This window comes from Dromiciops gliroides, chromosome 1 (genome assembly GCF_019393635.1).
Source record: "Dromiciops gliroides isolate mDroGli1 chromosome 1, mDroGli1.pri, whole genome shotgun sequence".
Lineage (NCBI taxonomy): Eukaryota > Metazoa > Chordata > Mammalia > Microbiotheria > Microbiotheriidae > Dromiciops > Dromiciops gliroides.
Window position 1 is genome coordinate 80,364,575 of NC_057861.1, and position 25,653 is coordinate 80,390,227.

General features: G+C 39.3%; 2 protein-coding genes across 6 annotated transcripts in view; one reads left to right on the forward strand and one right to left on the reverse strand.

Moving 5' to 3' along the window:
• The window catches only part of LOC122745844 (zinc finger protein 34-like), a 29,251-nt gene extending 5,220 nt beyond the window's left edge, over positions 1-24,031 (forward strand). Inside the window, exons 3-5 of the mRNA XM_043991308.1 lie at positions 5,344-5,470; positions 7,254-7,364; positions 24,012-24,031. Coding sequence (XP_043847243.1) covers positions 5,344-5,470; positions 7,254-7,364; positions 24,012-24,031 — 258 coding nt within the window. The remainder of the gene's footprint in view (positions 1-5,343; positions 5,471-7,253; positions 7,365-24,011) is intronic.
• Positions 17,361-25,324, reverse strand: LOC122741241 (zinc finger protein 135-like). Of its 5 annotated transcripts, none has more exons than XM_043984483.1 (5): positions 24,982-25,322; positions 23,610-23,748; positions 21,563-21,689; positions 20,871-20,984; positions 17,361-20,199 (listed from the first exon to the last, which is right to left on the reverse strand). In XM_043984483.1, the coding sequence occupies exons 2-5, from the start codon at positions 23,610-23,612 to the stop codon at positions 18,836-18,838; spliced, it is 1,608 nt and encodes a 535-aa protein (XP_043840418.1). In that variant the 5' UTR covers positions 23,613-23,748; positions 24,982-25,322; the 3' UTR covers positions 17,361-18,835. The 5 variants fall into 5 exon arrangements, with proteins under 5 accessions (XP_043840418.1, XP_043840428.1, XP_043840453.1 ...); XM_043984493.1 differs by having other exon boundaries at positions 24,988-25,321; XM_043984518.1 differs by having other exon boundaries at positions 17,361-19,803; positions 24,982-25,302.
• Positions 25,325-25,653: the final 329 nt, after the last annotated feature.

The following is a 25,653-nucleotide window of genomic DNA, read 5'->3' on the forward strand; positions in this document are numbered from 1 at the left end:
ATACAATTCTACAACTGTTTTCCTTTTTTCCTTGTTTTCATAAGTCTGTAATGTGTAATCTCTTCATCTGATGAGTTGTTCTAAAATCAAGTCTCACATGTTAATCATATGACTTAATTGTTTTTTAATCATAAAAATATTTTATTATTTTTCTAGTTACATGTAAAGATAGTTTTCAATATTCGTTTTTATAAGATTTTGAGTTCCATGTTTTGCTTCCTCCCTTCCTCACCCTCCCCAAGGCAGAAAGCAATCTGATATGGGTTACAATCACATTAAACATATTTCTGCATCAGGCATGTTCTGAAAGACTGATGCAGAAATATGTTCAGAACAAAAGGGAAAAACATCAAAAAACAAAACAAAAAAAGTAGAAACAGTGTGGTGAAATCTACATTCAGATTCCACAGTTCTTTTTTCTGGATGTGGAGAGCATTTTCTATCATGAGTCCTTTGGAATTGTCTTGGATCATTGTATTGCTGAAAAGAGTTAAGTCTATCACAGTTGATCATCACACAGTGTTGCTGTTGCTGTATACAATGTTCTCCTGGTTCTGCTCACTTCACTCAGCATCACTCCACTTAAGTCATTCCAGGTTTTTCTGAAATCAGCCTGCTCATCATTTCTTATAGCACAGTAGTATTCCATTACATTCATATACCACAACTTTTTCAGCCATTCCCCAGTTGAATGGGCATTCCCTTGATTTCCAATTCTTTGCCATCACAAAGAGAGCTGCTATAAATATTTTTGTACATGTGGGTCCTTTTCCCTTTTTTATGATCTCTTTGGGAAAAAGACCTAATAGTGGTATTGCTGGTTCAAAGGGTTTGCACAGCCCCATAGCCCTTTGGGCATAGTTCCAAATTGCTCTCCAGAATGATTGTATCAGTTTACAACTCCACCAACAATGCATCAGTGTTCCAATTTTTCCAAAGCTTCTCCAACATTTATTATTTTCCTTTTTTGTCATATTAGCCAATCTGATAGACATCAGGTGGTACCTCAGAGTTGTTTTAATTTGCATTTCTGTAATCAATGATTTAAAGCATTTTTTTTCATATGGCAATAGATAGCTTTTATTTCTTCATCTGAAAACTGCCTGTTCATATCCTTTAACCATTTCTCAATTGGAGAATGACTTGGATTCTTATAAATTTGATTTAGTTCCCTATGTATTTTAGAAATGAGGCCTTTATCAGAAGTACTGGCTATAAAAATTGCTTCCCAGCTTTTTGCTTCCTTTCTAATTTTGGCTTCATTGCTTCTGTTTGTACAAAAACTTTTTAATGTAATCAAAATCATCCATTTTGCATTCATATGATTTAATTGTTAAGCATTGCCTAAATGGTATTTGAAGCTTCTAAAATTTGTAGAGAAACATTCACATTATAAAATTTAAAGTGGCAAAAGGCCTTAGAGGTCATCTAGGCCATACTTTCTACTACATTCCTGATAAATGATTACCTAGCCTTGGATATAATATTTCAAGTGATAGGATACCCACTGACTCTTAGAACCAGTTCCATTTTTGGACTGTTGTACTGATGAGAAATTTTTTCTTATGGGAAATTGGCATTTGTCTCTCTATGATTTCCACTTATTTGTTCTAATTTTCCTTCCAAAGATATCTGGTCCATCTTTCCTAATTCTTCTCTTCTCCAAACTAAATATACTCTGGTGTTTCAGCTATGAATATACTTTATATATCATTAGACCTGTCACCATCCTTATCAGATCTTTCCCATGGACTCATTTGAATTTGTTAAAAGGTGCATTTGAACAGATTCTGATGTTTGATAAACTTACACGGTCACTAAGCAAACAAGATTTATGTCACTGGAGAAATTCTGCTTAATAGCTGAAGTAAAAATGAAATGGGTAATCAGAAGAAATTAATCCATCTAGCAGTGAGGTGGGTAGATTCCAGGTAAGCATCAGGGTATTATGGAAAGAGGTCTGGATTTGGCAACTGAGTGGCACAGTGTGTAGAGTACTAAGTCAGGAAGACCTAAGTTTGAATTCTACCCCCACTTAATATCTTTGTGATCCTGGAAAAATCACCTAACTTCTCTACCTCACTCAGTTTTCTCTTCTGTAAAATGGACATAACAATTATACCTGTCTCACAGGTTGTGAGGATCCAGGGAGATAACTTGTAAAGTGTTTTGCAAACCCTTAAAACGTGATATAGATTCTAAATTATAGCTATTTGCAGTCTTTTTTTTTCTTCACAGTGTTAAAGCTAAAATTCTAGCTAAACTATCTAAAATATCTAATGAGTGGTCGCCAATAAATTATAAGCTTTAGCAAGAGTTAGACTTTTAAGCATTTATTAAGGAGAATAATAATTTGGTAAAGAGAGAGAGAAGGGCCTACATTCATCTGTCTATTAAAGGGAGAGCACATTTCTAGCTCCCCTCTCCACTAGCGTCCTCAGGAAAGAGACCCAGTCAGAGCGCCAGGTTCCTCCCTTCTTCCTCCCACAAGCAGACGTCACTTCCTGACGCCAAAGAAAAGACTCTTGGTCTTGCCCTCAAAGACCTTCACTTCATCGCGGAGCTTTTCTACAGTAAGTCTCCAGCAGGTGGCATCATTCCAATCATTACAACAGAAATGCTAATTTGTTAGACTGGGGAAATGCTGTAGTTTACCTACATCTTTTCAAAACAGTTGATAAAGTTTCTCATACTCTTGTGGAAAAGATGGAGAGAAAAGGGCTAGAAAATTGTATGATTAGGTAGATTTGGGACTGATCAAATGACCCATAGGATCATAGATTTAGAGCTGGAAAAGATCATAGAGGTCATCAAATATTATTGTACAGCTTAGGAAACAGAGTCCGAGAATGGTTAAATCACTTGCCTAGGGTCATGTGCCTAATAAGTAACTGAGGAAGGATTTGAATAAAGAGTAGTTCTATTAACGTTTCAGTGTTGCTTAGAAGGAGGTCTGTAGTAGAGTGCTTCTGGGATCTATGTCAGGCCCCTTGCTGAATATCATTGATTTAGATACTATGGATGGTATGCTTATAAAATTTTCAAATGACACAAATCTGGGGGATTAGCTCATATACTGAGTGGTATCAGGGTTCAAAAAGACTTGATGAACTAGAACTTTGAACAAATCTAAAAACATAAAATTTAATAGCAATACATTTTAAGTCTTATACTTCGGTTTACAAAAATCAACTTCACAATTCAAGATGACTAGAAAGCAAATCTGGGAGTTTCAGTGGGATTCAAGATCAATGTGAGCCAACAGTGTGATATAGCAGCCAAGAACACTAATTTAATTTCTGGCTACATTAAAGAAAGCTTAGTGTCCAGGAATAAGGTCTATACTCTGCTCTGGTCAGACTGTACCTGGAATGTTGTATTCAGTTCTGGACATCACAGTCTAGGCCAGAACTTTATGCCATATGAGAAATGGTTTGAGGAACTGGGAATATTAAACATGAAGAAAAGTCATATGGAGCAAATAATGATTATCTTATTTCAAAGCCCATCATTTGAAGAAAGAATAGACTTGTTTTGTTGGGCACCGAAGGGACCACCTAGGGACAATGGATTCAATTTTAGGTACCATATTTTAGGAAGTGCATTTTTAATAAGTGACAACATAAACATCTTGATTCCAAAGCTGATTTTTTTAGTGCAAAAATAATCAGTGGAAGTTGCACAGATGCAGATTTTAGCTGTGTGTAAGGAACATTTTCCTAACAATCAGATCTATTGAAAAGTGGAATGGGCTGCCTAGGAAGCAGTGGGTCCCCTCTAACTTGAGATCTTCAAGTAAAAGTTGGATAACCACTTATCTGGTAAATTGTAAAGAGGATTCTGGTTCAGCTCTAGATTTGACCAGGTGACTTTTGAAGTCCTACACTGTTCTTCGGTTCTCTGATTCTTTGAAGGTGTTTGTGTTGGCATATGCATTTAGGCAAGTTGCAGAATTGCTTTCCCACCCTGAAGATCTGTAAAATGTCAGTAATAATACCTGTATTTGTTACCTCTTAGGGTTGTTCTGAGGACCAAACAAGGCACTGCATGCAAAAGTGTCTTGTAGGGGCAGCTAGGTGGCACAGTGGATAGAGCACCAGCCCTGGATTCAGAAGGACCTGAGTTCAAATCCAGCCTCAGACACTTAACAATTACTAGCTGTGTGACCCTGGGCAAGTCACTTAATCCCAATTGCCTCACCAAAAAAAAAAGTGTCTTGTACCCAAATATCATTTTGTACTTTGATACATAGTGTGAGTTCTTACTATTCTTATATTTTCCTGCACATTCCTTCTCAACAGATCATTGGGGCTCCTCTATCCTCTACAAAGATCAGCTTCTGCCTCTGTACTTAGGAGCTCTCCTTTGATTTTTAAGTTAAAAACCATGTAACCATCTTGGGTCTTTGTGCCAGTAGCCAGGATTTTCCTTTGGGAAATAGCTTATAGACCCAGAGATCCTCCACTGCTGATGAATATTGAAGTTTCCTCTGCACCAGAGCTCTGTGTGTCTCTGGGCTACGTCACTTGAAACAAACAATACCATCCATGGAGTTCTGGCCTTAATTCTCTTGCTTAGCAACTCACTTTGTTCACAAGGACATCCTGACCACAGGTCATCAATGTCATTGGTATATAACCAGCTCTTCCTCCCCAGACCTTGTTAACCTCTCTTCTCTGTTTTCTTTGCTGTAGCATCTCATTTGCTAATTGTGTCTCAGGGTTATCAGAAACCAACTGTCTGTGTTTGCAATCAGATGGCTGAAAATAAACAGTCCTCCTAATTGGTTTTTAAAATGTTTATTATTATCTTTTGGTTTTATGTCATGTTCATTTACAAATATGCCCCTTCTCCCTCGTTTCCCTAGAGAACCATCCTTTGTAACAACGAATCAAAATGAAGGGGAGCAGGGGGATAAAAAGCAGTTAAGTAAAACTACTGACTAATAATTAATACAGGTTGACACCATAAGTGATGACAGATCCATTGCTAGTTGTAGATTTATCTGATCACTTACTATGTATTTTAAGCCACTTTTTCTTTTGTTAGTAGTTAAATAATGAAAATCTCCTACAAAGAGGCACTGTATTTGATCATTCCTATTAAAATTATAAATTTAGAGAGGGAAGAGACTTTGTAATCATTTAGTCCACTTCTCTCCTACCTTCCTATTTTTATAAATGAGGAAACTGGGGTTCACTGAAGGGAAGTGACTTGTTTAAAGTCACATCAGGTTGTAAGCTACAGACCTGGGCCCTCTGACTGCAAATCCCAGTGCTTTTTCCATTACACCTCACTTCTATACTAAGTTTATCTCTGAAGTAGCAATACTGTATTGTTTAGGAGTTGGCAACCTTTGAAGATGTGGCTGTGTATCTCACACGTGAGGAGTGGGGGCTTCTTGAACCTGCTCAGCGAGACCTCTACAGGGATGTGATGCTGGAGAACTATGGAAACTTTATCTCACTGGGTAAGAAAGAACGCATTAGTAATACGTCTTGAACTACCTTTCTTCTAAGAATATATTCAGGAACCCCCATCAAGTATTATTAGATCTCACCTCACTTTGCTATCCTATTAGCTGGGGAATTTTTTGACCTTGTGGTTTTTTAATTTTCTTTTTTTATTCTCATGAACTTTACAAACATAAAAAACCATGAGCATTTCCATAAACAAAGAACAGGAAAAGAGGATCACATATGAAATCATCAGTCTCCACTAAAGTATAAGTTAACTTTAATGTGGTAGTATCAACACTGCCCTGCTTGTCTGTGTCCCATTCTGAATTTCCCTGTCTGTGTCCCATTCTGAATGCCCCTCTTCTGTGTATTTTAAAAATATTTCACTGCTGCTTTTTAAAATTTTTCCATCACTATCATTATTCCTCTACTCCACCCTAATTCTTCCCCTCTTTCCCATTGAAACTTTTCCTTGAGGGGCAGCTAGGTGGCGCAGTGGATAGAGTACCGGCCCTGGATTCAGGAGGACCTGAGTTCAAATTTGACCTCAGACACTTAACACGTACTAGCTGTGTGACCCTGGGCAAGTCACTTAACCCCAATTGCCTCACCAAAAACAAATTAAAAAATAATAAAAAATTAAGGATATAAAAAGAACCCCAACTTTTCCTTGTAACAACTAAATGAAGCAAAAGAAATTCACACATTGGTTGTATATGAAAATGTATATCTCATTCTATATTTAAAATCTTTCACATCTCTCTCAAGAGGTGGAAAACATAAGAATGGGAAATCAAAGGAATGTCCATCCATTGTGGAATAGCTGAACAAGCTGTGGTATATGATGGTGATGGAATATTATTGTGCTATAAGAAATGACAAGCAGAATGACTTCAGGAAGGCCTGGAAAGATTTGTATGAACCAATGTATAGTGAAGTGAACAGAACCAAGAGAACATTGTGCACAATGACAGCAATATTGTTTGATGAAGAACTGTGAATAACTTGACTATTCTCAATAATGCAATGATCCAAGACTATCCCAACGGACTATTGATGAAACATACTATCCATCTTCAAAGAAAGAATTGATATTGATGGAACAGACTGAAGCATGCTATTTTTCACTTTCATTTTTTTAATCAAGTTTTCTTAAACAAAATGGCAAATATGGTAATATTTTACATAATCATACATATATAACCCATATCTGATTGCTTGCCACCTCAGGGAGGGGAGAGAGGAGGGAGAGATCAAAATTGGAACCCCAAACTATAAATAAAAATGTTTATTACAGAAAAAAAGAGATGGAAAGCATAATTCATCATCTGTCATATGGAGTCATGATTGGTCATTTCATTGATCAGAGTTCTTAAGTCCTTTAAAGTTGTTTTTTTAAAATAATATTATAGTCTTTGTATAAATTGTTCTGGTTCTTTTCACATCACTTTGCATCAGTTCCTACAAGTCTTCCTTGGTTTATTTGAAACCTTTTGTTATTTTTTCAGTGCCCAATAATGTTTCATTACATTCATATTTCATTATTTGTTCAGCCATTCCCAACTGATGGAGATATGATTGTTTATGGTACTTTAGTAGAACAAAAAGAACTGCCACAAATATTTTTGTACGTATAGAACCTTTACTTTTGTCTTGGATCTCTTTGGTGTATCTGGAGCTTTTCTTAACTCTTGCCTGTTGATTTAGGACACTGGAGAAACCTCTAATAGAGTTTGCTAGCATGAACTTTAATTGACCACATTCTATCTTCTCCTCCATGATAATGATTTCTAGTCTCCAAGCCTGATGTCATCTCTCAGCTAGAAAGAGGGGAAGAATCCTGTTCGCTGGAGATTGAGAAGCTTGAGGAAAGGGAGCTGTCAAGTAGAAAGGGAACTTACAAAGGTGAGTTGGGGAGAACTTGGCAAAAGACAGAAATAAGAGCATGTGTTTTGTAGGAAGGTGAACAATTTGAAATATCAGGGGAGGTGTAATGATTGGAACGACACCACCTACTGGAGACTTACTATAGGAACGCTCCACCATGAGGAGAATGCCTCAGAGGACAAGGCCATGAGGCTTTTCCATGGTGTCAGGAATTGATGTTTGCTCATGGGTACTGTCTATCAAGGCTAGCAGCCAATCAACTTGAGGAGCCTCCCATTTTCTGGGAGGGGACAGGAAGGAGGAAGGAGTGCCTGCGGAGAGCTCTGTCTCTTTTTGGTTCCTGACTTAACGGTGGTGGCAGAGGACTTCACAGGAAAATTGAGGAAAGATAGGATTGCCATGCTGTTGGAATTCTGTTCTCAATCTTTCTCTTTCTATCTTTCAATAAACCCTTAAAAACCTAAACTCGTTTTATCAGTGATTTTTGTCAGTTTCCCCCAAAACTGGGGGAACAGATTAGAACCCACATTTAGAATCTTAAATTACACAGTTGATTTCTCTTCAGTGTTTCATATTCTAATTCTGCTCAGAAGTCTGAGAGCAACTTTCAGGTTGGAGCCTAATTGGCACAGTTGGCCACCAAACATCATCTCTGGTTGTCCCTTTACTCATTATGACTTGTACCACTCCACAGCTCTATCAGCAAAGTTGAAACTAATATAGAACCTCACAAGAATTCTTTAGTGTCCAGGGGTAACCTAGATAAGATGCCCCTTCCTGGTTTCAAAACCATCAGGGCAACCCTTAGGAAAGGAACACAAATTCATATATCAGGTAAAAAGAAATGGGATTTCCAAACTATTGTGGGTCAAGAAGTCAGCTTTCCAGGAGCCTGTGCTAGTGAATTCACAAAGCTTTCCTACTGTAATGACTCTCCAGTTTCAAATATAATTGGCTCATCAACTGGGCTGATTCCATCTTCTGGAGTGAGAGCTTAGTTGTGAAGGTATATCCCCTTCACATTTTGGAAGTTGTTCCTCCTCTGCTATTGCGCACTTATAAGCACCTTCAATTCTGCTTCTGTTTTTATGAAAACCACCATCACCATTGGAGTGGGAGCATATTCTCCTGGTGACTTGCCCTGGAGCAATGAGAAACAATGGTCATTGCACATTTATCCTCTGCTGGCAACAAAGCAGGTCTTTTGCTTTGCTGGGGTGGCTATGACTTTTTCTGGCTGTTAATAATCATTTATGTGTTGTACTTGCAGAAACAGTAGAACTACTTCCCTTTCTCCATTTTTGGGGGGTTGCCTTTGCCCAAATACAGTTCTTACTCCCAGTTATCTCCTAATTTCAGGTATTCCAATTTATTGTTAGCCTCCTTTTTTCCTCTCCCCATGGACTTCTTTTCTCAAATTCCCTTAAATCTCATCTCTTCTACTTTGCCACTTTCTATTATTCTCATTCTTTGACCATCTGTGGCCTTCAGGTTCATTTATTCCCTTTTTGTTTTATTTGTCTTATTTTGATTTTTTTTGGTATCACTAATACAATCCATTTATTTGACTGGTTATCCTGTTCTCCCAGAAATTTCTGCTACCAATGTTGCTATCTTACTACTTCCTCTCTGCTCCCCATCATTTCTTTTCTTTTTTTTTTTTTTTAGTGAGGCAATTGGGGCTAAGTGACTTGCCCAGGGTCACACAGCTAGCAAGTGTGTGTTAAGTGTCTGAGGCCGGATTCGAACTCAGGTACTCCTGACTCCAGGGCCGGCGCTCTATCCACTGTGCCACCTAGCTGCCCCCCATCATTTCATTTTTAAAGCCATTTTCTTGTTCTCCATTCATGTCAATTCAATATCCCTCTTCTCCCGGAGTTTACTTTCTCCCCAAAAGAACAAGGCACAATATTTGCATTTTTGCTTTGTTTCAGGTTGTAAGAAAAAACACAAAGAGAAGTTGTCTCAAAGTCAGGCAGTTCCTAAAGGGAGAAAAATACATAAAAATGTATCAGCAAAACACCCAAAGGATACTTCCCAGGTCTTGGACTTTGGAGAAGGATATGAAAAGGAGAGCAATTTAGAGGACCAGATTAGAAATTTCAGGGGAAAGAGGCAGAGTAAATCTAGTTCTGAACAAATGCTTGTCTTACAACAGAAAACAACTGGAGGAGAGAAGGGCCAAGAATTTAATGAATTTGGTAGACTGGTCAGTTGTAGCTCAAACCATGTTACAGATCAAAGAATTCAGACATGACAAAGAAGCTACAAGTGTGATACATGTGGTCAGAATTTTGTACGTCATTCAGCCCTTATTGAGCATCAGAGAATTCATACTGGAGAGAAGCCCTATGAATGTGATGACTGTGGGAAAGCCTTTAGTCGCAGCTCAGATGTAAAAAAACATCAGAGAATTCATAATGGAGAAAAACCTTTCGAATGTAATCAGTGTGGCAGAGCCTTCAGTCATGGCTCACATCTTACATGACATCAGAAAATGCATACTGGAAAGAAACCCTTTGAATGTGACCAATGTGGGAAAGCCTTCAGTGAGAACTCAGATCTTATTCTACATGAGATAGTTCATACTAGAGAGAAACCTCACATTTGTAACAAATGTGGGAAAGCTTTTCGTTGGAAATCATACTACATTAGACATGAGAGAGTGCACATTGGAGTGAAACCTTATAAATGTAATGACTGTGGGAAAGCCTTCACTCAGTCCTGAAGTTTTATTCAGCACCAGAGAGTTCATACTGGTGAGAAACCCTATAAATGTAAGGAATGTGGCAAAGCTTTCAGTCGAAGCTCACATCTTACTGAACATAAGAAAATTCATACTGGGGAAAAACCTTTTAAATGTAATAAATGTGGGAAAGCCTTCAGCTACATCAAAGGTTTTAGTTAGCACATGATAATCCATAGTGGAGAGAAACCCTATGAATGTAGTGAATGTAAAAAAGCCTTAAGTCACCATTCTCTCCTCATTTGTCATCAGAGAGCTCACAATGGAGAAAAGCCATATGAATATAATGAATGTGGAAAAGCTTTCAGTAGACGGTCAGTCCTTAAGGAACACCTGAGAATTCATACTGGGGAGAAGCCATATTTATGTAATCTGTGTGGGAAGACCTTCAGTTGGAGTTCTCACCTGATGCAGCATTAGAGAACTCATACTGGGGAGAAGCCATATGAATGTCATGAATGTGAAAAAGCTTTTAGTCAAAGTTCAGATTTCTTAAAACATCAGAGAATTCACACTGGAGAGAAACCTTACAAGTATAAGTGTGGGAAATCCTTCAGTCAGAGTTCATATCTTATTTGACATGAGAAAATTCATTTATTGGGTTTGAAAACCTAATAAGTGTGATGAAAGTGAAAGAGCCTTTATAAAAGATCAAATGAAATAGTATTTGAAAGCACTTAGCAAAGTGCCTGTTATATAGTAGGTGCTATGTAAATACTTAATCCTTTCTCTTTCCCCCTTTAGTCAGAGCTTGGTGAATATTAGGGAAGTCACACAGATAAGAAACAGTTTAAGTGAAATTAATGTGTGATAATTTTCAATTAGTTTATAGATTTTTCAATTAATATACAGATTTTATTTGACATCAGAGGACATATTGGAAAAGGTCTTGTAAGTGTAATAAGTGTGGAACAGTCTTCAACAAAAAGCTACTTCTTGAATATCATAGATATCACATTGGCCATTTAAAAAAATAAAATGAATGTGGGAAAGCCTTTACTTACATTAGACTAGTTTTAGTTGTATCAGATGATTCATTCAGGAGAGAATTTTTATGAATGTGAAAAATCAATCAGTTGCCATTCAGTTCTTATTCTAGATCAAATAATCTCTAATAGAAGGTATTTTCTTTATTGAACACTGCAGAAAACATACTAAAAATCCTTTTAAATGTAATAAATGTGAAAAGTATTCAGCTGCTTTGAGACCAGAGAGTTCACATTAGAGTGAAACTGCTTAAACACCACGAATATGGGAAAGCTCATAAATGAAGCACAGCTTTTTTTTTTTTTTTTTTTTGGTGAGGCAGTTGGGGTTAAGTGACTTGCCCAAGGTCACAGAGCTGGTAGGTGTTAAGTGTCTGAGGCCAGATTTGAACTCAGGTCCTCCCGACTCCAGGGCCAGTGCTCTATCCACTGCGCCGCCTAGCTGCCCCTGAAGCACAGCTTTTAATGAACATCCATTAATTCAGACTAGGGAGAAGCCAAACAAAAGTGATAAGTGTAGGCAAGCTTTTAATGAAAACTTCATACTTAGACAATAACAGAACTTTTGTACTAAAGAGAGAATAAATGAATGTGAGAAAGCCTTCTTTTTCCAGGCACTTCTTTCATTGAATATCAGAGAACTGGTAAGTGTTCATTTAGGAATGTATTGTGTTTTGGCAAAGAACTTTGTGGATGACAGAGAATGTATTTTTGGTCACAGACCTTTGATTATAAGCTTTTTGAGAACAGTCATTAAGTTTTTCATGATTCTGTTGATATAGCATCCAGCCCTTCACCGTCTAGGCAGACAATGAAGAACAATGCTTGTTTATTAAATTATTAAAATGAGGGCTGTTCTGAAAGCCTTCAGTAGTAGCTTATCCCTTAACCACAATGTGAGGGTTTCAATAACTATCTAATATGCAGTAAACATTTATTAAACACCTACTATGTGCCAGGCACTGTGCTAAGCACTGGGAATACACTTAATTAAAAAAAAAAAAGCAGTCCATTGACTCATGGAATGACAGTCAGGTGTCCCCATCAGAGAATGTCCCTTATTAACTAAAAGCTTGCTGTCCATCTGAAAATGGTGTGAATTGTATAAAAATAACATGACTTGGAACCTATAGGCTTAATCAGAAGAATTTTTATTCTCTCTGATTAAAATATTAGTGTCATTACTGGTGATGGGGAAAGTTGGAATTAGATTTATGTATTGGAGAAGATCTGAAATCTCATATGTTGGGCCATATTCAAAGAGTAAATATTCTTTGGGCCTTTGAATATTGTATTCTGGAGAGAGTGTGAAGAGTTAGAGCTAGAGATAGATATAAGTCAAATTTCTCCTTATTTAATAGGCATTTTCCCTCTGGTATTAGTTGAAATCCTGAGTGGATTAGTGGCCTTGAATAAGTGAATTTTGAGGGTGGAGAGTAGAAGGCTCAGGGTTGAAATCTGGGTGAGCCAAGGAGGATAGTAAGAAAGGAGCAGTTGGACATACAAAGAAAAGTCAGAGTCAATTGAATTTTAGAGGTGGAAGGGGCTTATTGATAGTCTAATCGCCCTTGTTTTATTTATGAGATAGTGGCCCTAGAGGGGAGATACATCTAGGAAACAAGCTGATTTAAGGAGAGAGGGAGCATTAATAACAGGAAATGGGGGATGAAATGTTTTCAGGGAGCAGGTACCTTAACTCTTGAAGTCTGAGAGGTGACCATAAGTAACGAGTGCCTTCAAGACATGGGGGATGACTTGTGCAGAAGATGGTATCCTCATTTTATAGATTAGGAAACAAATCCAGTGAGGGAGAGTATCAGAATTGTGGTCCTACAAATGAATGGGAATGTAAAAGGCATCTGGTCCAAACCCCTCACAAACTGAGACACAGAAGGGTAGAATGATTTAAATGAAGCCATACAGGTAGCACATGACAGGCAGGATTTGAACTCGGGTTCTCTGACTTTAATTGCAGTGCTGTTTTTTTCTTTTTGCAGTATTATGTGTATCTAGTGGCCTTTTCTTAGTTTTCAGCATTCTTGACCTTTCTGTAACATTTCACACCATTGACCACTGTCTCTTCTTACCTGTCTCAGTTCTCTTCACTCAGGCTTCCTTTGCTGGTTCTTTATCCAGATCATGCCCGCTAACTATGTGGGTCCCCCAAGGCTCTGTCCTGGGCTACCTCCTCTCTTTCTTCTATGCTATCTTACTTTGGGATCTTGTCAGCTCCCAGGGGTTCAATTATCATTTCTATGCAGATGATTCCCATATATGTACATCTAGTCCTAGTCTCCTGGGTACCAACTGCCTTTATAACATTTCAGACTAGAGGCTCTAGATACATCTCATTTTCTTTCCCCCCACACTCTCCCCTCTTCTGAACTTCTCTATCATTGTCAAAGGCACTGCCATCCTCACAATCACCTGGACAAGGTTTCATCTCCTGTCACCCATCCAATCCACTGCCCAATCTTGTCATTTCTACTTTTACATCTCTCATGTTCACTCATAAAACCCTAGTTCTGGCCCTAATCATATCAAATAGTGTATTGCAGTGGCCAACTGGTTTCCCTGCCTCATCTCTTTATCATACACTCATCTGCCAAAGTGAGTTTCCTAAAGTGTAGATCTGCCAGTGTTACCCCACTACTTGGTAAACCCCAACAGGTCCTTATTATCTCCAGAATCAAATGTGAACTCTGCTTGGCATTTAAAGCTCCTCATAAACCTGGCCCATTCCTAACTTTCTATTCTTCTTATACTTGCTCCCCATTTGCTGTTCCCCATCATACTCCATCTTTGATCCTGGTTCATCATACCTGGAATGCTCTCCTTACCTCCATCTCTTAGGTTTTATTGGTTTCCTTTAAGACTAAGCTGAAATCCTACTTTCAGGATTTCCCCCAAGATTTCTTTTCTCACTTGGCTGCCCTCCTGGATTTCATGATCTCCAGAAACTCATCATCTTACAAGGTGAAATCAGTTCTATAACTCACACTTCCATGGATCATTTCCCACCATGACTGCAGGACTTTATCATGGCCCTGTGCCAGATAACCCTTCCCCTCCTTTTCAGCTTCTTTTTTTGGGGGGGGGGCAGGGCAATGAGGGTTAAGTGACTTGCCACAGCTAGTGTCAAGTGTCTGAGACCGGATTTGAACTGAGGTCCTCCTGAATCCGGGTCCGGTGTTTTATCCACTGCGCCACCTAGCTGCCCCCTTTCAGCTTCCTTTTATATGAAGTCTTCCCTCATTAGATTGTGAATTCCTTGAAGGCAGACTGTCTTATACCTTTCTTTGCATCCCCAGTGCTTAGCATAGTGCCTGACACAAATAGGTACTTAATAAATGTTTGACTCTTACTCTGAGATTACTTTCTATTTAATCTGTATGTATCTAGTAAGAGGTAGCTAGATGATGCAGCAGATGGAGTGCTGGGCCTGGAATCAAGAAGATTCATCTGAGGGCAGCTAGGTGGCGCAGTGGATAAAGCACCGGCTTTGGATTCAGGAGTACCTGAGTTCAAATCCGGTCTCAGACACTTGACACTTACTAGCTGTGTGACTCTGGGCAAGTCACTTAACCCTCATTGCCCCACAAAAAAAAAAAAGAAAAAAGAAAAAGAAGATTCATCTTCCTGAGTTCAAATCTGGCCGCATACACTTTCTAGCTGTGTGACCCTGGGCAAATCACTTAACTTTGTGGTTTTTTTGTGAAGAAATATAATAATATTTGGCCTTTGGTACTTAATATTTGCCAAATTTTATTTTTACATTTGTACAGAATGTGATTTTGAGTGAGTCATTTAAACCCTATGGGTCCTACTGTCCTCATCCGTTGAGAGAAGTGATTATTTTTCAATTATATTAATAACCAATTATTAAATTAGGATGAAGATTTTTTTCTTTTATTTCTTCATTCAAAGACCAGGCGCTGTGGTCATATAGCCAGTTTCTGAAGGACAAGGCTGATAGATGAGCTTGCCCTAATCCTTTAGGAACGAGTCCCTTGATTTTGGGTGGGACTTCACCCAACAAGGAGACCTCACTGCTGTTTAGAGTGTAAACATAATCCAATCTAAATTAATTCCAACCCCAAAGCTTTAAATCCATGTCTTTGTACCCTTCCATTGGAGTTTAGGGTAATGCAGCTCATGAAGGAGAAAACCAACCAGAGTGGCCTGGGTATAGATGGATTCCATTGTCCAGATTGCTGGAGGTGGCTAAATCTCATCTAAACTGAATTCTCAGGAGGAGCTGAAGATTGCTAGCCCACCTCTTCATGAAACGTTCACCAATCAGATTGTCTCACCTGTCAGGGGCAGCCTTTTCCAATGGTATTTAAAGCATTCAGTGTCTCTATGGTTCTCTTTGGTTACTGAAACCATTGACCAGCAATTTATTATTAGCTAGCCTAATTAACAAATTGATTATTAATTACCTACTTTGTCCCTTAGGCTTTTCATTTGTCTCAATGTGAAATTAGGGGGTTGGATTAGAACTTTTAGGTCCCTTCCTGCTCCAAATCTATGATCCTGTATGTATTTGTTTCTCTTGAAAACAACGTAGGGGACAGCTAGGTAGCACAGTGGATAAAGCACAGGCCCTGGATTCAGGAGAACTTGAGTTCAAATCCGGCCTCAGACATGACATCTACTAGCTTTTCTACCTTGGGCAAGTCACTTAATCCTCATTGCCTCATTAGAAAAAAAAAAAAAGAAAAAATGTAAGTTCCTCAAGGCCATGGATTGCTTTGTTTTGTCTTTGCATCCTCACAGCTTCTTATAGTGCTTGACAATTAAAAAAAATAAACCTGATTCCATTGGTATAGGGAATCCCCAGTGAAGAAACTCCCCCCACCAATGCAGATCAGTCCCTTCTCTGCAATTTATAATCTTAAGAGAATTGCTTAAGTCAGAGGTCATAGCCACTGAGAGGTCATAGTTGGCATGTGCCAGCAGAAAGATTTGAACCCAGGTCTTCCTAACTCTGCCTGACACAAAGTATGCACTTAAATGCTCCTTGATTGGTTGACATAACTGTCTTCTTAATAATAGAAAGGCTGTCAGATGGAAGAGGAATTTGACTTATGTTGCTAGGCTCTAGAGGGCAGAGTTATCGGCAGCTAAATGGTGCAGTGGATAGTGCTGGATGTGGAGTCAGGAGGACCTGAACATAAATCCAGCCTCAGACACTTACTGTGTGATCCTGGGATAGTCACAACTGCCTCAGTTTCTTCATCTGTAAAATGGGGATAATAATAGCACTTACCTTCCAGGATTGTTGTGAGGATAAAGAGAGATATTTGTAAAGTTCTTTGCAAACCTTTTTGTTTGTTTTAAAATTTTTATTGATAGGGGGAGCTAGGTGGTGCAGTGGATAGAGCATGGGCCCTGGATTCAGGAGGACCCGAGTTCAAAACCACCCTCAGACACTTGACACTTACTAGCTGTGTGACCCTGGGTAAGTCATTTCACCCTCATTGCCTGGCCAAAAAAAAAAAAAAAAGAAAAAAGTTATTAATATAATTTGTTGTTACATTGCCTGATTTCTTCTAGTACTCCTCTACTTCATGAGAGCCACTCCATATAATAAAGACTAATTTTTTAAAGGGGAAAAAAAGGATGAAGAGGAAAAAACATCTTAAAAATGATAAGCAATAGGCTTTGCAAACCTTTAAAGAACTACATAAATGTGATTTCTTATTATCATCTAGGAAAAATGGGTCAAAGTTTCAGGAAGCCATATATAGGAGGCTCAATACAAAGAAAAACTTCAAGAGATATCCAAAAGTGGAATAGGCTACTTTGGAATGTGGCAGTTTCCCCGCCCCCCCACCTTCCCCTATCCCCCCCCCCCAGCTTCCACTGTGGGGTGGATATTGTATTTCAGGTCCAGGTTAGACTTGCTGACCTCTGAGGTATCTCCTAAATTGGAGTGATCCTATGACCTCTGTCCTCTGGACTGCTTGGGTTTGGTGGTGCTCCTCTTAGAAAGTGTGACCAGAAGCAAACATGGTCCTGAGCTTATAGCAAACCCTGTAAGACCACTGGAACGAGACATCTGATTGGAGAAAACCTTTGAAGTCTATGCAGTGGCTCACATACTCATACAAGAATTAAATGTAGTAAGTAAAAAGTGGTTCGAAGAGTGGTGTGGAACTGCATTTGGTAAACTTTTTCTACTCGCAACTCTTTTTTCACCAGAGAAGTTTTTTATGCCACCCCGGGTATATAAAATAGATAAACATAACCTTTTACTGTTGCCAAATTTTTCGTGACCCCCACATTCAGTTACGTGATCCCATATATGGTCAAGATCCACAGTTTAAGAACCTAGGACATACTGGATGCGCTTGTACCTGAGGGGGTCATGGAAAGGGGAATGACACTTATCAGATGCACTTTGGTGAGTGATGATGATGATAGCTAAAGTTTATATAGCCTTTACTATGGGCCAGGTACTGTGCTTTACAATTACTAGGTGAAAACATGAGTTCTGAAAGTTCTGTCACAGATTCCATATGAAATCTCGGGATAAATCATATGACTTGGTTTCCCATTGTTCAAAATGGAGTTCACTCTTGACTCCTCCCAGAAGCTGTTGGGATGTGAAGCAGCTGAGCCTTGAATAGGCAGTTAAATGTGGGAGCAAAGTCTCCCAGATTGGCCCCAGCAATGGACTAGTATAAGTGAACCTCAAATTAGCCAGATTGGATTTGTAATGAGCAAAAGGGTACTGGGCTACAGAAAATATACCTAAAGAAAAGAGTAGCAAAGGCTCATGGTGGGGATCTTCAGCAACACTGATATATTTCTGGGGCTTTATCTCACCATCTTTTCCTGTGTCTTTCAGTTGGACAGTAAAGTGGACATTGGGAAAGCAAAGGGTAGGGCATTATATGTTCAATCCCGCATTGTGCTCTGAGTAGGAACAGGCGCACCTTTTGAAGCTCAAGCCTTGGTTGTAGTGGACAACTCCTTTCTCTTGTAGTGGACAGAATTTACTTTTCCTTCCAAATTATCTGATACCATACAAGTCCACCTAGAAATATGTAACTCTGCAAGATTATTTTTATCCAGTTCACCTTCACTGCTTGTTGACTTTCTGAGACAAGGAAAGTGAGTAGTCAGGCTGTTCAGTGTTTACATCTTAAATCTGGACCATCCAATTATGACCTTAGGCTGCATTTATAAGTGTTCACATTGTTCTGTCCTACTTAACCCACATCTGAAATTTTATGTTGAGGGTTATTTTGACGCTACATTCTGAAGATGAAGTTTATAAAACAGAGATTATCTAGGGAGGAACTGAAGGATGAAGTAACTGGAAACAACTAGCTATGACTAGTTAAAGAATGGAGGATGTTTAGTTTGGAGAAGACTCAGTGGGGACTTGATAAAAGCAAAGTATTTAAAGTCAGCAAAAACAAAGGTCATATTACTCCACCCAATTCATATTTCCAGATGGAGAGGTTGAAATTGAAAGACTCCTTTTTACCATCACCTTAATTCTAAGATTAAAATTCACAGGCTGTCACTGAAGGCCATATAATTAACCATTCTAATAATTTAACCAACTATGAATCAATTCTGATTGAATGTAGCACATTGATAGCTATTATTCCAACTGGAGCAGAAAAATTTAGACACTGCCCTCAAAGACCTTCTCCTTTTTCCAATTTATTATGGTATTCTGACAAAAAAAATGAGCTCTCTGAGCCAAAGTTTTCTGCTGCTACATATCATATTCATATTCACAAATTGACTTGAGTATGATTTTTCTCATGTTTAATAAGAAATGATGGACGAATAAAGGCTTTCCCACATATGTGGCATTCACATGGCTTCTCTTTCATATGAACTTTTTGATGTCTGACAAGGTGCGAGGTTCGGTGAAAGATCTTTCCACACTTACTACATTCATGTAGCTTCTCCTCAGTATGTATTTTTTGATGTTCATTAAGGATTGAGCTCCTACTGTAAGTTTTTCCACATTCATTGCATTCAAATGGTTTCTGTTCAGTATGAGTTTTCTGATGCTGAATTAAGACTGAATGGTGACTAAAGGCCTTTCTACATTCACTACATTCATATGGTTTCTCTCCAGTATGAATTCTCTGATGTTGAACAAAACCTGTGATGTGACTGAAGGCTTTTCCACATTCATTACAGTCGAATGGTTTTTCGCCAGTATGAATTCGATAATGTCCAATAAGAAGTGAGCTTCTACTGAAGGCTTTTCTACATTCATTACACTTAAAAGGTTTCTCTCCAGTATGAATTCTTTCATGTCGAATAAGATCAGAGTTCTGACTGAAGCCCTTCCCACATTTATTACATTCATATGGTTTCTCCCCAGTATGAATTCTTCGATGTTGAGTAAGATGTGAACTGCGATTGAATGCTTTCCCACATTCATTACACTCATAAGGTTTCTCTCCAGTATGGATTCTCTGATGAATAACAACATCTGAGCTGTTACTGAAAGCTTTTCCACATTCTTTACATTCAAAGGGCTTTTCCCCAGTGTGAATTCTTTGATGTTTAATAAAATCTGAGCTTCGCTTGAATGCTTTCCCACAGTAATTACATTCATAAGGTTTCTTTCCAGTGTGAATTACTTGGTGCTTTGTGACATCTGCAATTCGACTGAAGGTTTTCCCACAGTAATTACATTCATAAGGCCTCTCCCCAGCATGAATTCTCTGATGTTGAATAAGGGCTGAATGATGGAAAAAACTACGGTCACATATGTTACAATGATGGTCCCTTTCTTTTGTAAGAACCTTCTGATATGTAATGAGGTTAGACTTCCATGAGAAGTCTCTGTCAAATTCTTGACATTTACTGCCTCTCTTTCCACTTATTTGCTCTTGGAAGTCTTCTACTTGTTGAAAACTTCCTGGCTGGAAGATAGATTGATTTTGCTGTCTGGTGTATTGATATTGCTGTCTGGTATTTCTCATCTCTAAACTGCCCTCATGGTCAAAGACTTCTAAATTTGGGACATGGGAAACATCCTTTGGGAAATTTTCTGACACCTTTCCAAGTAATTCTATATCTTCATAAATTTCCTGGCATTGAATTAAATTCTCATCATCAGACCTGTTTTTAGGACCTGGAATTAAAAATGCACATATTTACTTCTTTTGAGAGGAATAGATAAAGTGACTTGAAAGAAAAATAGAAGTATCAAACTGAAATGAATGCAGAGAAGAAAAGAAGGTTTAAAAACTCTTGAAATGTCTTGGCAATCAGTAAAAGGGATGGGGAGGGAAATAGCTGTAACTTAAATGGTTTCAGTATGTGGTGGTGGGGGGGGGATGAGGGAGAGAGGGAGTACGAAAGGAAATAACTCAAGAGTGTCCTTTAATGAGGCTATGAAATCTGACATTTCCTGGGGACTATGTGAAGTGGAGGAGGAGGAGGTGGTAAGGAATATGAAAGTCAAGAAAAATCTGGGAGCAAGTATGTTTAGGAAAACAATCAGGGCAGAGGAAGAGATGAAATATAATAGAATTTGTGAAAGGAAGTTTGGGGCAGGGGTAACAAATAGGACTGACAAGACAGTTTGCAAGAACTGAATTGGGAGATGACTTGGAGCAAGGACTGTTGTTATTGGTCAAATGGTGACCTCAAAAAGAAGAAAATAGGAATTCTGTTTGAGCTATGCTGTGTTTACCCCAAGGCAAAAGTGTGAAGCAAAATTGAATATTTTCCTTTGTATAACAGCATACCAAATGGTTGTTCTGCCCTGATTCAATAATATGGCTAGCTCTTACCACTCACCTCTATAAGCATTTCTTGAACTCTCTCTTTCCTCAGGTACCTGCACATCTTGGACCCATGGTTCTTCCCCTTGTTCCAATTGGGAAATGACATCAGGTTTGGAGAATAGAAATCCTGATCATGGAGAAGGAAATGGAATGTGCTTATCTGTCTTAGAAACCAGAACTTTCTCAGAGCTTAGTGTCAGCTCCAAGGTCTGTAAGGGACAGATGGGGAAAATGGAAAAGATTATTGATAATATGATAGAAAGAGAAAGAGACAGATCTGTCTGGTATGGTTCTCCTGAAAATGTTCCTAGAAGGGAGGTAATGGTTAGCACTCTGAGTCATAAGAAGAATAAGTCATTATACAAGGAAGCAAAGTTTTCATATTTCTCCCAGCATCCTATCATTAATGAAATGCTTATTAAGTACCTAATGAATACAGAGTGAGACCTGTATGCTCTCTGAAAGAGGTTTTCAAATCTGTTCTCAGAGGGAAGTAGTTTAAGAAAGGTCATTACAGGGGCGGCTAGGTGGTGCAGTGGATAGAGCACCAGCCCTGGAGTCAGGAGTACCTGAGTTCAAATCCGGCCTCAGACACTTAACACTTACTAGCTGTGTGACCCGGGGCAAGTCACTTAACCCCAACTGCCTCACTTAAAAAAAAAAGAAAAGAAAAAAGAAAGGTCATTACAGTGGAAAAATTCTTACCCAGGAAGACAAGATTCCCATAATTCTCCATCATCACATCCTTGTAGAGGTCCCTTTGAGCTGGTTTCAGATGCCCCCACTCCTCCTGGGTCAAATACACAGTCACATCCTCAAAAGTCACCATCTCCTGAAACAACACATTTCTGCTGCCTCAGAGTTGAACTTGGCACAGAAACGTGAATCTTATGAAAATTTAGATATGCTCCTAGCTATGAGATGTATGTTACTTGGTTACAAAGAGTAAATATTTAAAAACGCATCTTTAAGAACTGGAATATAAAGCTGGACCCATCACTATTTACAATGCTTTGAAGGATCCAGTACTGGAATTTAGCTCTCTGAATCCATTCATCTTCCCCAGATACCAGTTCAAAGATCTATGGCTTTGGTCTTATACCTTTACTTTTTTCTAAATCTCTCCTAATCACTGAGTCACATCTTAGGTTACAGTGTCTTCTGTATGTCCTCACCAAAGTCCCTGCTTGTTTGCCTGAGTTCAGAGATCTGCTTCATGAAAACCTTAATTTTCTACAGCCATTCTTCTATTACTGCTAGAGTCTCTTGGATGCTCTGTTAAGCATTCACTCCCCTTCACATGCTTCAATTCAAATCCATTTCACAAGGATTAGCAACAGGAAGTATTAGGGATACAAAGACAAAAATGAGAAAAACGGTGCCTGCCTTGCGGAGTTTACATTTTATTGGGGAATATAACTTGTAAACATAAGTAAATATAAATATTTCTATGAGGAAAAATCCTAACAACAAAGGAAAAGCTTCCTGTTTAAAATGGTGCTTAAAATAGTAACTGAAGTTAGAGATTCTAAAAAAGTGGTGGTTAGGAGGTGGTGCATTCCAGGAAAGGGGGAGAGCCTGTGCAAAGGCAGGAAAATAGGAAATAGTATGTCAAGTTTGGGGAATAGCAAATAGACCATTTGGCTAAAATAGAACTTGTGAAGCGTACTAATGTGAAATAAGGCAGAAGTCAGGTTATGAAGTGCTTTAAATGGCAAATGGAGGAGTTTGTCTTTTATCCTAGAGAAAACAGGAAGTAGTGAAGATTCTTCAGCAGGGGAATGGCATGGTCAAACTGTGCTTTTGGAAAATTATTTTCACAACTGTGTGGAAGATAGATTAGAGGGAAAAATGACTGGAAGGAAAGAGACCAGTTAGCACTTTACTGGAACAGTCTAGGTGAAATGTAATGAATTTAGTAGCCATATAAACAGAAAGATGTTATAGAGATAGAACTGACAAGATGTATTAACTGACAGGATATGTGAAGTGTGTGGAGGTTAAGGGAGAGGAAGAGCAGATGAACTTGAAGTTGTGAACTGGGATGATGCTGGTATACTTGAAACAGGAAGTTTGAAGAAGCAGATTTGAAGAGTAAGGATCAGAGTTAGATTTAGTCAGAATACCTGGATTAAAATCCCAGCTCTGCCACTTACTACTATGTGACCCTGGGCATGTTCCTTCCCCTTTCTGGGCCTTGATATACTCACTGATAAGATGAAGCAACTGGAGGGTAGTAAAGAAGGCTAAAGTGTCAAGAAAAGGGAGATAGAGCAACATAATAATCCAAGACAAGTCAAAGGATTCATGAAAGAAAATGCTTTCCACATCCAGAAAAAAGAACTGTGGAATCTAAATGTAGATCGAACCATACTGTTTTTACACTTTTTTTGTTTTTTTTGAGGTTTTCTCCCTTTGTTCTGATTCTTCTTTCACAACATGACTAATGCAGAAATATGTTTAATGTAATTGTACATATATAACCTATATGAGATTGCTTTCTGTCTTGGAGAGGGGGGAGGAGAGAACAATTTGGAACTCAAAATCTTATAAAAACAAATGTTGAAAACTATCTTTACATGTAACTGGAAAATAATAAAATACTTTTAAGATTAAAAAAAAAAAACAGAAAAGGGAGATAAAGAGGCCCTAGGGTCACAGTAGTTTGTTGCAACAGGAGAAGCAAGTAGTAAGACAAGCAAGGAGGTTGTTGTCTGAGAAGAGGAAGCTTAGCTATGGAGAAGGCAAATACCATGTTGATGATCCTTGATGTAAAGAACTTTCTGATGGTGGTGTCCAAGAAGTGTCCCAGGTGAAAGAAAAGTTGATGGCAGGTAGAGCAGGCACTGACTTATGAGATGCTTATGGGACCCTTGTTTTCCTGGAGTTTCCTGGGAATGATTAAAAACCATAAGCTGAGAGCACCATGACAAAGGATCTTTTAGTCAAAAACTTCCAACGATTCATCCTCTAGGGACACAGGACCAGGAAAAGTGGGATACTCATTCATTTCTCAAAGGTATCAGAGTGCTGCTACAGAGCAGATTATTTCTAGTTTTGAGAAATGAGATTTTAAAACAAACATTAATGATCTTTGGCTTTTCAGTTTCTTTTTTCACTTTTGATCCATGCCTCTCTCCCTTCTTTGCTTCAGATGCCATGATGACTAAATGATGTATACTTCTTTCTCTTACTACTTAGACCAGGAAAGCCCAAGAAACAGGAAGGAAAGATGTCAAAGGTCAAATATGCTTCTGACTCCAAACTACCTTCTCTCAGATCTGAGTCCAGAATGGGGATAGGAAAAATTTCTGAATTGAAAATGTCCCCGCTCTCTGGATCAATAAGCCTGAATTGTCAATTTCTTAAGATCAGTTCAAATGCTCCGGCACCAGGATTCCAGGGATCATTCCAAATCCAAAAACTTGTATTTGATACATAAATCAAGACTCAGTGAGCTAAACCAAAACTGATTTTCTCCAAAATATCACGGATGAACATTTTCCCCGTTCCACCTGGACGGCTCAGTCTCCAGTCCCTTCTAATCCTCCCCTTACAGAGCTATGAGAAGCAGCAGTAATAATCCCTCATTTATATACATATATACATATACATACACACACATACATACATACACACACATATATAGTCTCCAAAGTGAGGTAGGGGGTCATCCCCATTTCAAGTATCACCCCCGTTTTATAGAGGAGACACCCAGAGAGGCTCAGTGAATTCACTGAGGGCCACACAGAGTCTGTGTACTTTGACGGGGGCGGGGGGCGTAGGAGATAAAGAGTTTATGCAGGTCTCTCGTTTGTAAAACGAAAGAACTAAGGCCCACAGAAGTTGGGCTACTCTTCTTGTCCAAAGTGGAGCGGACATCAGGTCCCTGAATTCAAAGCCAAAGGTACGTAGACATCAGGAGACCCTTCCCACCAGTTCCCCAGACCCTGGCCCCGCCCACCCAGGTCCTCCGGGAAGGGCTCGAGCTCCAGTGTGGGAAGGGGGAGGGGGCGCCCGCAGGCCTCCCAGCCCCACCCCGGCCCTCCGCGGGAGCAGAGGCTACAGAGGACGCAACAGCAAAGCTGGGGGCTGAGTGCACGTTGGGGGACCAGGGGACTCACTCTGACCCTATCTCTTTCCCGAAGCCCAGTAGTACTGCTGGCAGGAAATGGGCTCAGCGATCCCCGACCCCTGGAGTGGAACCATCGGAGGGGAGGTTTCTCCCCTATCCCCGACTTCCGGGACCTCTCTAGGAACTTGGGCGGACGGAACTCTCAGTAGTTGGAATGCTGGGCCCGAGGGGTGTGGCCAAGCTGCTCTACCCTCCACCAATGGGCATCCAGCTTTTGTCTGAAGCCTACAAGGGAGAGGAGCCTCTGATTCCCGAGGAACCCCCCCCTCCCCCCTCCCCGGCCACACACGCACACGGCGCTACAGAGTCCATGAGTAAATAAACCATTTTCAGAAACACTGGTAGTGGTTGATCAATGGTGCCATGGAGGGGTGGAAAAGGGAAGGGTGGTGGAAGAGGAAGGCAAGGGGAATGAGCAAGAGGAGAGATTTAATGATAAGAGGAGGGCAACACAGTGCGTTCCTCAAGGCACCAGGAAGGCAAGGGTGGGAAAGGTACGGGAATGGTGTGGGAGGTGAAGGCTCTATGCCTTTGCACTGTCTGACTTACCACTGGCAGTTGGTTGTTTAATGTGAATTCATTTAATAAATGCTAAAGTATTTCTTAAATATTTAGAATAGTGAGTGGTGTGTGAGACACAGTAACAACCTGTTAAAATAGT